This window comes from Cydia splendana, chromosome 4 (genome assembly GCF_910591565.1).
Source record: "Cydia splendana chromosome 4, ilCydSple1.2, whole genome shotgun sequence".
In the NCBI taxonomy this organism is placed as follows: Eukaryota; Metazoa; Arthropoda; class Insecta; order Lepidoptera; family Tortricidae; genus Cydia; species Cydia splendana.
The window spans coordinates 18,743,031-18,756,234 of record NC_085963.1 but is presented as its reverse complement, the minus strand read 5'-3'; the positions used below and the strand labels follow the sequence as shown (position 1 = coordinate 18,756,234).

Sequence of the window (13,204 nt, the reverse complement as noted above, 5' to 3'; positions counted from 1 at the left end):
CCTCTCCCCGCGAAACCTACTCACCCCGTTTTACGGTCACTAATTAATTGTAACTGATACGTACGGCTTAATTTTTTATTTTGTTTCAGAAACTAGAAGAGCAATCCCCTTATCCAATTCGCCGAGAAAAGCATAAAACAACATAATGGAAATAACTGGAAATGTGTAATATAATTAGAAATAAGATAAGAATCAACCATAAGATACAAGAATATATTGCGTAGGTAAGTTGTGGGTTTCCGTTTTTTTCTTCGAGTTTGACGTAATTTGTGATATTCTTATCTGATTCTTTCTATGAGAAGGCAATAAAATTTTATAAAATTGGTACCTACTTTACTCTAACACTTTTAAATAAATATTAACAAAGATATCAATTCTATGTTAAAATTATGTGGTTTAATACTAGGATAGATTTTATACTCCAACTACTGTACTTATAGCTAACATAGCCATGACCATGACTCTTACAATTTGTACTGACGTAATAATTATGAATCTCAAGCGTAGATGCAATTAGAAAAATACAGAGCTTAATTGTATAAGATAAGAAAAGTATAATTTCCACTGAAGAATATAAAAAGAGACGACACAAAACATGCGACTAGATTACACTTGTATGTGCACTCGAACGTAGCCAGACTGCTGTTGCCAGACAATACAATATCTGCAAGTCGAAATGTTCAAGAAAATGAGTTTATCTGTTGTTCTCTTATTTGTGGTACCGTTGTTTACTGTGGCTTTGTGTTTCCAAGAAGATGACGCCACGAAGCCAATCAGGATGGCTGAGGTCAGATATATTATGATAGATATCTATGACTGTTCTCAATTAATTATGCAGAGCCTATCTTAGCGTCGTCATGATCTATTCAAATGAGCAAATAATAACCGAGTTTGTTAGTTACAATTCATTGAAAAATGGGGTTATATGGTCTGACATGACTGTTTAATTAAGTAAATATTTTTGTTTATTTCAGAATATGAACAAAGAGGAGAGCTTGGTTCTGCAGCGAATAAAAAGACAGCTTTTTAGGCCAGGTAATTGTATACCTCGATATATACATACATTTTTGCAATGTTATGTTTGTATGTTCTGATACCAAATATTTTTTTTAGGTTTTGCACCCGCGAGAGCACAGGCTCGAGCGCCAACAGTGATTGTAGTTCCTGATAGGGGTAAGCTCAAATGTGATGATTTATGATGATGTGTTTACTTACTTCAAAATCGTCCTTATCATTCATTCACCAATATATACTTATTTAAAATAAAACAAAGAAATGTCAAGTTCATCACTTGTTTTATATAATTATAATTTTATGATATCAGCTAATGACGTAAATTATTAATAAAGACCAGAAAATTTCACTGCCATCACGACCATCACCATGCCACCACCTCCACGCTTAAAAACAACACCACCACACCACGCTTTAAAAAGTAAATTTATATTTTGCATCTTTATTCAAATGGCCAAACCAAACAGTGGCTAATATAATTAAATAAATAGACCCAAGGAATAATACAAATATTTAATGTGTAAAGGACCCCATTGATTAACTGTCCGCCGGACGGTATCGGCCTGTCAGTTAGAACAAAATTTTGACAGTTCCGAACAACTGACAGGCCGATACCGTCCGGCGGACTGTTAATCAGTGGGCCCCTTAGCACGGTAAATAATAGAACAAAATGCAACAATGCACATGCAACCTTGTTGAATTTGGATTCGTCAGCATAATCTTGACAGTACAAAGTATGTACAGTGGTAAAAAAAAGAAACAAATATTTTAAATATTTTTGACAAACCCTATTTACAGGTACGGCGAACTATCCAGTATATGGAAATGTTCCCATGTCGCCATACAGCGTCAACAATCCCAACAGAGGGACGACGGTGGTCGTCAGTCAAGTACCAGGTATTTAGATAACTATAGTTTAATGTTGAAAAGCGTATTTAGCCCGGTCATTATTTTACAAAAAAATGTATTTTTGTACTTTTCGTAAAAGCGGTTTATATTTTTATCTACTCACATATCTCATATCATAAACCTCTATGATGCGTTCAAAAACCGCAAGTTACGACCAGCATAAAGGATAAACTGTTTTGTTACAGCAAATGTCTTACCTGTGGAAATGTAATTCTTGCATAAAGAACCGTGTACCGGATAGTATGGGTTCTGGGCATAGACCTAGTATTACATAGATGAGCTATACGCGTGCCTCCGTGAAGGACAAAACATACGCAAAGCGACAATATTAAAAACACGTTTTAACATTCCTGACAACATACCAAAAACAATCTACGTAATTCGGTCGGGTTATTTGTTGCCCACCATAAACCATACTAAATTTTTGGACAACCAATAATACCGCTTTCTCTGCTACTCCTACTGAAATTTCCATAAGTGCATCTCGTTCGGTCCTTTGGCCCCTCCCCCGTGTCATCTCTATGTTATTGTACCTCTATGGTTCTGGGCCATGATGCGTCCCGAAGTAACTTATGTATGTCATTAGATAGCCTATATCGATAGAATATATCGTTCTTATGAGCGTATTTGGTGGGCATACCTTGGTTGCATAGAAGTCTACTGCCTTATAATAGGGCGGCAGAAACCCATTTTATTTGTAAAAATATCGCCTGTAATTTATCTGCAAAATATTAAAACACTAGCTGTTGCCCGCGACTTCGTCCGCGTGGACTACTTTTCCGCGTTACTTTTCTTGCATTCTAATAATATGCTCTTATACAACGATTCAAGTCCCGCACTTAAAAAAATGTTTGACGTTCATACAAACTTTCATCCCCTTTTTCACCACCTTAAGGGATGAATTTAGACAAACGCTGAAATTAGTTATCTTCTCTTTTAATGAAATAAGTTTTTACGAAATTAAATATTCCTAGCTTAAAATAAAACTTGACCCAATACAAATTTTCAACCCCCTTTTAACCCTTTTAAGGAATGAATTTTTAAAAACCCTGAAATTACTTTTTTTGTATTCTAATAATATGCCCTTATACAAAGATTGAAGTTCCGCACTCACAAAATATTTGATCTCCATACAAACTTTCAACCCCTTTCTCACGACCTTGGGGGATGAATTTTAATAAATGCTTAAATTCGTTTTCTTGTTTTTTAATTTAATACCTTTTTGCATAGTTTCAAGTTCCTAGCTTAAAATTAAATTTGCATCCCAAGACGAACTTTTATCCCCTTTTTAACCCCCTTAGGGGTTGAATTTCCAAAAACCTTGCAATTACTTTTTTCGTAATCGGCTATTATGCCTTTCTAAGAAGTTTCAAAGCATTTGTAATGGATTCAAACTTTAAACCCCCTTTTAACCCTTTTAGGCGATACATTTTACAAAACGCTGAAATTACTTTTCTTGTCTTCTAATAATATCCCCAAATACAAAGATTCAAGTCCCGCGCTCGAAAAAATGTTTGATATCCATACAAACTTTCAACCCCTTTTTCACCACCTTAGGGGATGAATTTTCAAAAACGCTGAAATTAGTTTTCTTATATTTTAATTTAATACCTTTTTACAAAGTTTCAAGTTCCTAGCTTAAAATAAAATTTGCACCCTATGTCGAAATTTCATCCCCTTTTTAACCCCCTTAGGGGTTAAATTTTCAAAAACCTGGCAATTACTTTTTTTTGTAATCGGCTATTATGCCTTTCTAAGAAGTTTCAAAGCATTTGTAATGGATTCAAACTTTCAACCCCTTTTTAACCCTGTTAGGGGATGAATTTTACAAAACGCTGTAATTACTTTTCTTGTCTTCTAATAATATCCCCAAATACAAAGATTCAAGTCCCGCGCTCGAAATAATTTTTGATATCCATACAAACTTTCAACCCCTTTTTCACCACCTTAAGGGATGAATTTTCAAAAACGCTGAAATTAGTTTTCGTGTATTTTAATAATATATCTTTTTACGAAGTTTCAAATTCCTAGCTTAAAATAAAACTTGAACCCCATACAAACTTTCATCCCCTTTTTAACCCCCTTAGGGGTTGAATTTCTCAAAATCGCTTCTTATCTCTTGTACACTTTATAAATGTAATCTGGTGTGAAAATTTCAACTTTCTATCTTTTGTAGTTTCGGCTCTGCGTTGATGAATCAGTCAGTCAGTCAGTCAGTCAGTCAGTCAGTCAGGACACTTGCATTTATATATATAGATAGATTGTAAAACATTGTATCCATGCTTTTCAAATGCCAGATTCAGTTTTTTTTTACATTTTTAAAGTTTGACTTTGGCCATAATTCAATTTAAATGTAAATCGTCACCGCCACGCGCTACTAATTATTATTCACAAATAAATATATGAGTGCCTATTTTAAAGTGATACTTTTTAGAATACTTTTTAGAAATTAGCTGAAGTGTAAAAAAAATATTTAGTACTAATCGCCACACTGTGATTGTAAAGGCCAAAATTGTCCTAAAAAAAATACATATAATTTTCTTTTATTGTGCAAAAATCTGTTTATTTGTATGAAAAGGTATAATGATTATGTCAAAAATGAATTCATCGTCCCTAAATTATACAAAAATGATATTTAACTTGCCCTAGTTGCTAAGAGCATGAAGAAATATAGCATACATTGGACCTGGGCAGCCGACCATTTCCCCTCTTACCTTCTTTTTGGTACACGGTACGATCTCGTTGCTACCCGGCCAAATCAGCACATTATTTGGTAATAAGGGTATGCAAGGCATCTAACACAACCAATAAAACCTCCATGAACAGAAATGGGAGACATATTTTATAAGATTTGACAGTATCCATGAAGAATCTTCAGATATATAAACGGCAATTAAGCCACTGGTATTGGGTTGCCTATAATCATATGCCCACTTCAATTAACAAGGAAACTATTTTTCCGTGAATGTACTTGTAAACCCCTATTCGTTAGTATGCGATTCATTACTGGACGCACCATGGCCCAAATCGGGACACGGTTCTTATTACATCAATGTCAGGTGATATGACAACCAAAACTCACTAATTGCATAAAAAATATTAAACAAAAATCAACCTGTTTTGTTACAAGCACGGGTGCACTACATTGGCTCTGAATATGTTGTAGCAATTATGTACTGCATTTTGGTTGTCACCTGACGCATCCATATTTCGAAAAAGTCTGACAAAACAAAGTAATTTGATTTGACCTCTATTCTATGTCTGTACCTACTTTTAGGTAGGTACCTATTTAAAAAATGTAAACAAACCATTATAAATAGGTTATTTCTGAGTTAATGTTTGTTGTACTTTGTAGTACTAGCGAAATGCACGCGAGTATGACGTCGTTTAGATATTATTTTGATGTCACAATGTACGTTTGAATTGGCTGTTCAATCATTAGTATTTTAAAATAATTGAGCGAATTACTTTAGAGTTCCATTCTAATAACATGTAATTACGCTTACTTTTATCCAATATACTTTATACATAACACCGGCATAAGGGCCGAAGTAACAAAACGAGACGTACCTAGTTCAGCCGATGTGAGTCGTTGTAAATTACTTACATTACAAATTACTATAATCGATAAAGAAATGCGTTTTGTAAGTAAAAAAAAACATATATCGTAATTAACTATGTAGGTATCTATAATGTTTACTTACCATTTAAATATTAGGTTATATTAAATTTCCACACTATATTTTGCCCTAGATTTCGTCATTTTCTATATACTTAAATTAAATTGTAATAATACAGATACTACATGAAATTAAAGCTCTCCAAGGGGCCTCTACGTGTTAGATCCATATCCCCACGCAAGCCTATCAAAAGACCGGGATTTATAGGCCCGTGAAATCCAAGCAGATACTCGTACTTACACTAAATTAACTATCGAAGCGTAGAGGTACTGTACATACAACCTATGCAACTTTACTATTGCATATTTATGTATGTTCGTCATAGCAATAAGAGTTTATTGATGTTATGAAGCTATCTTGTACCTAAACACGTGGAACGCGGATATGTGACTTCGGAAAACTTGCACCTATAGGTACTTTATTACCTTTGTGAAGGGAAAACACCAGAATATTATCTATAAAGGAACACCTTTATGCAAACAATGTTTTGCACTTTAACAAACGTAGACTAGTATTTACACTCTTTTTTTGTTACACTTAATTTTATGCCTGTCATTATATATGTTTAATATCTATGTTGAAATTTAACTTCGACGGTGTACTACTGAGCTGAAATGTATCATATATGTGTTGGTCATTGGTCGCAAAACACTTACAATATAAGTAATACTTATATGAATGATACTGGTTTAATGATGGAGCCAGAAGTTAACATTATAAATAAATTAATATTAAATTTAGGCAACCTAGTCCCAAAATAAGCAAAGCAAAGCATGTACTATTGGTACTAGTCTAGGCGACGATATACATAGGTACTTAAGACGAAACGGGAGCTGAGCTAAAAGTCAATTTTGAGATTTCAAGCTGAATATACCCGTCGCTCTGACGGGGCGTGAGAGACTGTATTTGTGTGTGTAATGCACGCACACAGATGCGTACGCTTGCACCCGCGCGCGCCTCATTGCCGACAATTTGCAATGTCATTTTCACCTCAGCAGCTCGAACAAGGCTACTTTGCTTCTTAAAAACAGTGAGCAAAATGCGATTTTGCTCACTGAGTCATTTTGTCTCACTCAGTGAGCAAAATGGCATTTTGCTCACTGTGTGTGTCTCACTCAGTGAGCAAAATGCGATTTTGCTCACTGAGTGAGACAAAATGACATTCAAGTGACCTTTATAGTCAAATGTCATTTCAACATGCGGGGTCTAATACAAGTTCGATATACTTGGGTTCTATTATCTCTGTCCCTCTAGGTATGTTCTCACTGCTTAGGGTGAAAAATTTTGTGTACTACACGAGATCAAAGTTATTTACATCTCGTGCGCTTTTGAATCCCTTACTACGCTCAAGATTCTAAATTAGATTCACTCGCTACGCTCGTGAATCTATTATAGAATCTTTCGCTTGCACGGGACTCAAAATAAGCACTCGAAGAAATATCAAACTTTGATCTCTTGTTGTACAAATAACTATTTTCGTGCGTTACTGCCACGAGGCGTTCACTTATTACTTACTGTGTTGCGATTGAATTTTTTGACCCGGCTTACGTTTACGGAACTCGATAATCTTTCTACTACTGTGACTTGGCTTTGTTTACTTGACTTTGCTGATCAGCTTATTGTTTTGGACTCCGTGAGTTGTGGTTACCTATTGGACCGCACGCAATTCATCTACCTTTATTCAAGTATACCTATACCTTTTGTTATACCTACGTGTTGTTTACAAAACTTCTGGTTATAATATTACAATAATTATGACATTTGTGTTGTACGTAGGGTACCTACTTATGATACTTACTTATAAAGAATTCATGATAACGTCGAATAATGAGTCAAAAGGGTAGGGAAAATAAATCGTGTACTTACTTATATATACTCTTACACTCAACAGCCAACTTTAACATTAGAAAAAGGCACTAAATTTAATTTATAATGGGAGGTCGATCATTGTCGATTACATTTTTTTTAAGTTTGCTGCATTTTTCTAATGTCAAAGATGACTTGCCGAAGTATAGGTAGGTACCTACATACATATAGGTAAATCGTGTTTATTAGTTACACACATAATATTTAATGAATATGGCAATAGAGTTTGGAATTCATACTTACCTACTATTCTAAACAACTTTCCTAATAGAGTTTTACTAGAAATAAGTAATAAGCCTAATAAGATTAAGTATATAATAAAAAAAGAACTGAATACCATAGTACAAGAATAATTATTAGTTAAGTAAGCACATAAATATAATACATATACCTACACATAAATATACATTATGTATTTATAATGATAAGTAATAAATATATTAGAACTTAAGATTAGGGAATAAATTTAATATGTCCCCCTCATCCTAGTTACTAAAATCTTAAATATTAAAGATTATAACTAGGTTAAGAACGTGTAATAGTATTATTTTTTGTGAATTAAAAACAGATTTCATTAAAAAAAATTTAATGTAAAATGCCTATGTACGTTTATATAAACCTACTTCGATTTATGAAGCACATAATTCTTATAAGCACCATATACCTACTGTATTCTCATAAGGCCCAGGTACTCAAGAAATGTGACCAATATTTGCCAGTATCATATTAGTTTTATTTTATTTGAAAATTTAAGGCACTAAAACATCTCTATTCCGATTGAAAGTAATTTATTTAAGTATCTAAATTTCAACGAACTTAACCTCTAAGTATTATACTATGTCTTCTTCTTCCTCGCGTTATCCCGGCATTTTGCCACGGCTCATGGGAGCCTGGGGTCCGCTTGACAACTAATCCCATGATTTGACGTAGGCACTAGTTTTTACGAAAGCGACTGCCATCTGACCTTCCAACCCAGAGGGGAAACTAGGCCTTATTGGGATTAGTCCGGTTTCCTCACGATGTTTTCCTTCACCGAAAAGCGACTGGCAAATATCAAATGACATTTCGTACATAAGTTCCGAAAAACTCATTGGTACGAGCCGGGGTTCGAACCCGCGACCTCCGGATTGAAAGTCGCACGCTCTTACCGCTAGGCCACCAGCGCTACCTTACCGCTAGGCCACCAGCGCTACTAAGTATTATACTATGTATTATATTATATTAAAGGTACCTGAGGGTATTATTATTATACGAAACATTATTTTAAGAATACGAGTATTCATTACTTTAGAAGGTACCTACTTATAGATTTTATTGCGTGATGCACATATGCGTAATTAGCCGAAACCTTTATAAGAGTGTAATTCATAAGAAGTACATAAGATATAATTTATGTACTGGTTTGCTGTTAGCTTTTAATTGTATCACTTTACATATATGTTACTCAAATAACTAACACGGTTACACTGTTGTAAGAACATTATTTTTCAGGTAGGCCTTATTATACCTACTATAGGCCTTATTACCTCCTAGTACCTTAGTAGTAGTAGTACTACTACGGAAATTGATTCAAAGACTCAAGACTGACTTAAGTGGCAGTAGGGTGTAGGGTTTTTTCTAGGCTTAATGAGTTCGCTGAAGCTTATTTTTTATACTTAGCGCACAGAACCACTAGTTTAACAGTATCAGCTCTAACCACATGTCACCATTTTGTCCTTTACGTAACAAACTCAGGGGCCCAGAATATCCGATGTACCTATCAAATCAAGGTTCTGTACCAAATAAGGCCCGGTTATTATAGTTCGTTATTTTTTAGCATTAGAAAGAAGGTAAACAATCATGACGTGTCTTTTTATTAATAATTATTGAAAAACGCTTTCAAAAATTAGTTTATATTACTTATGAAAGCAAAAGAATATAAAAAAGTATATGATTAATACATACATACATACATACATACAATCACGCCTATTTCCCGGAGGGGTAGGCAGAGACCACGGATTTCCACTTGCTACGATCCTGACATACCACTTTCGCTTCCTTCACATTCATAAAATTCCTCATACACGCTCGCCGGTTTAGGGTGCTCTTGCTCATTAATATGATTAATATGATTTATAATTCTAACATATTTGCTATGACTTATTTTTCAATGGTAATTTTTAATAAGACATGTCAAAATCTGTTACCTTAATGCAAAAAAACGAATTCAATAGTCATATCAAACGTCGATTATGCAGTTGATGATGAGCTTGCATTTTCTACCATTGGTGCTGCATCAACCGGTGGCGATAAACTTTGCCCTCTTGTAAAACAAATTACTATTGTGATTGTGTCCAGCAAAAGGCCAAAATTCGGTTTACTTTCCTGTTTAAAATATTACTAATTTATTCATATTTCAGATTAGGTACATAGGTAACTGTCTGAATGTTACAATGCCAGCTGGCAAATTCTATCACATTTGTTTGTTTGGTAGTCATGGTAACATTCACTTACATTGATATCCTTATTAAGATCTGTATCTTATTATCCAGACCTTAAAATATTGCCACCGTTGCCCTTTAAAAAAATACTGTTTAAATAATTGGCTACTCAAACAATGCTTCTATAGTATAAATAATGACTACACAAAAATGGGTAGTATTGTATATAATGCACGAAATAAGGCCCGATTCTTAAGCGGGTTTAAATTTTGAGGCCATGTCCGCTAATACTATAGACAAAATATCAAGTTTAATAAACACAAAAAAAAACATTGATGGGCCTTATTTTATAATTTAGGCCTTACTTTGTAATTTAAAGTAGAGTTAGGCCAAGAAAAATCTATAGCGATTTTGATAGAACACGCAGTGCAAGTATTATTTCAAACGTCGCTTCTATGAAATTATGACATATAAATAACACTTGCACTGCGTGTGCTATCAAAATTGCTGTAGACTTTTCTTGGTCTGACTCTAAAATATTCTTTATTACACCACAAACATAAAAACAAATTTAAAAAATACCGGCGAAGTGCAAGTCGGACTCGCACACGAAGGGTTCCGTACCATTATTTATAAAAACGGTCACCCATCCAAGTACTGACCCCGCCCGACGTTGCTTAACTTCGGTCAAAAATCACGTTTGTTGTATGGGAGGCCCCACTAAAATTTTTATTTTATCCTGTTTTTAGTATTTGTTGTTATAGCGGCAACAGAAATAAATCATCTGTGAAAATTTCAACTGTCTAGCTATCACGGTTCGTGAGATACAGCCTGGTGACAGACGGACGGACGGACAGCGGAATCTTAGTAATAGGGTCCCGTGTTTTACCCTTTGGGTACGGAACCCTAAAACCGATTTACAATGTAGATAAAGGTAGCAACAGGCGGTCTTATCGCTGTTAGTTCTTATTCTTCGTTTGTTTAGCATTAGAGTGAAGGTGACGTGTCTTTTTTAAGCATGCAATCGTATAATTATTTAGCTTTTTTTGTAATAGTTATGTACTTAGTGGTTAATATTAGTATTTACTTTTTTTTTTCAATAATGCTTAAAAACGAAGTATAGACATGACAACCAAATATTAACGCCATTGTAGGGCAGGATATACAGAACATGAATCATTTGTACTGTCACGCTCCGTGATTGTTGAGCCATTTAGGGTTCTAGCTAAATTGGACATTCCATAGAGCACGAGTAAGTATGGAACAACCAATTCAGCTAGGACCCTAAATTGCTCGACAATTACGAAGCGTGCCTGTAGGTACCTAAAAATTGTGTTAACCCATTTTAACCATGCAATAAAATATTTTTGATTTTGATTTCTAATTTGAAATATTAGAATCAAAAAGTTCATAATAGATTGTATATCATAACTACAAAAATGTGTTCCCTACTCTCAACCCAAAACCCCTTGTATCTTAGGATCTAGATATTTTCACACAAGACGGTTTATCGATAACTTCTTACATCACTAGATTATCGACATTAAATGTCGACTATTGCCCATCACTTTTCTGGCTGTGTACGTATTTAGAAACTTGACTCCGCCCCTAAAATTAGTGCGATAGGGACAACTGCAGCTGAGGCGAAAAATCCTGCGTAAAAATGACAAAAATCGAGGTTTCGTAGTCCTCTTTTTCCTCCCCCAAAACTTAACCAATCGTAACCAAATTTGGAAATCTAAATGATTATGAAATTATCTGTGTCGGACCGTTTTGCTTTTTTGGCTAATTGATATCAGTTTTGAATACCACGCCTCTCATTGCGGCATAGTCTATTAGGCCATTTTGGCCGTTTTTGAAGGGCTCTAGCGCCTTAAAAAACAAAAATATCAAAAAAAGCAAAACGGTCCGACACAGATATTGACAATATTAATCTGTGTTGAAAAAATCATTGCTCTAGCTTCAAAAACCACGGAGGAAAACGAGGACTACGTTTGTATGGAGGAATGACCACTCCTGTTGGCTCTTAAAAGTATGTATGTATTTATCTGTACATAGATAACCACAACTATAGTCCAAAACCAAGTATGGTCCAAAACAATTAAAACAAATATATTTGTTTAGGTAGGTATAACTATTATTAAATTACGCAGTTCTAAAGCAAAATATTTTCATAAATGGAAGAAAAACTCAGACAAAACTGAAAAAAGCTTGTGGTAAGCACGTGCACATTTCTCGCTTGATGAGGTGCGACTAAAGGCAACGTACAATTTGTACAAGGTAAGCGCTTCAATTTCGGAAGGCCTATAACTTATTTTGAGTTATATATCATTGTGCGATTTTACATAATTGCCGGCTAAGTAGGAGCAACGAACTTCGATCGGTCAAATGCCGCGATGTGTTGCAAATTACATACGATTACTGGTGACGTTTATAGAGGACATTAGCCAGTATGGTGGTTTTACGGTACAAATTACACTCCATCGAGTTGGGACTAGTTAGTAATAGAATTGTATGGAAATATTTTATAAACCGACAGACAGACAACATCCGGAGAGGAACCCATAAGCAGTTAAAGAGCCGTGATTCACGCTCTTTAACTGCTTTTGAGTAACGTTTTTGAGAAAAACTTGTAAACAATATTAAATGTTTATTTTCTTGTTACAGAATATAATTACAACGGTATTGGTCGAACCTACGGCGTTGTGCCTGCCCTATAAGGATATAAAATAATATTCGTACTTAGTCACTATATATTCGTTAAATTAGCGTGTACAATTTTTTTAAATGAAATTAGAAATTATAAGCATTATTTCAATTAAATAGATTACCGACATTAACTTTGTATTATTATCCTCAAACAACATTTAACAAAGAAAAATATATTTTGGGAATGTTAAAACTTCCTATAAGTAGGTACTTAAGTTTTTTTCTGGGGGTAAACCAGAAATGACGTTATCTTTCGCCGTCAAAAAGTTAAATCTATTCATTTGCATGTCGTATCACGTACTTGCCTGTTTTATGTTAACTACTGGGTGTGAGTATGAGCAGTACAACCTGTCAATAACCTGTTGAGGTTTATTGAGGTACCTACCTATTATATCTTTAGGTAAAGAGGGGAATACTTTAGTGCAGCGGTCGGCAACAGGCGGCCAGCGAGCCTCCCTGGCTATTTTGTATGTAATATTGACAAATGACAATGTCTGGTAAAGTCATAAATATTAACAAAGTGCGTTAACTACTATATGGCCCTTGGCTGCTAAAAGGTAGCCGACCGCTACTTTAGTGCAATGCAGCGTTAATCTAGGGTTA

The 13,204-nt window shown here is 34.6% G+C and overlaps 1 protein-coding gene across 1 annotated transcript; it reads left to right on the top strand.

Moving 5' to 3' along the window:
• Positions 1-629: 629 nt before the first annotated feature.
• LOC134789532 (uncharacterized) lies at positions 630-12,728 on the top strand. Its single transcript, XM_063760106.1, has 5 exons — positions 630-787; positions 975-1,035; positions 1,114-1,173; positions 1,813-1,911; positions 12,560-12,728. Exons 1-5 carry the CDS (start codon positions 677-679, stop codon positions 12,610-12,612), a joined length of 384 nt encoding a protein of 127 aa, XP_063616176.1. The 5' UTR covers positions 630-676; the 3' UTR covers positions 12,613-12,728.
• Positions 12,729-13,204: the final 476 nt, after the last annotated feature.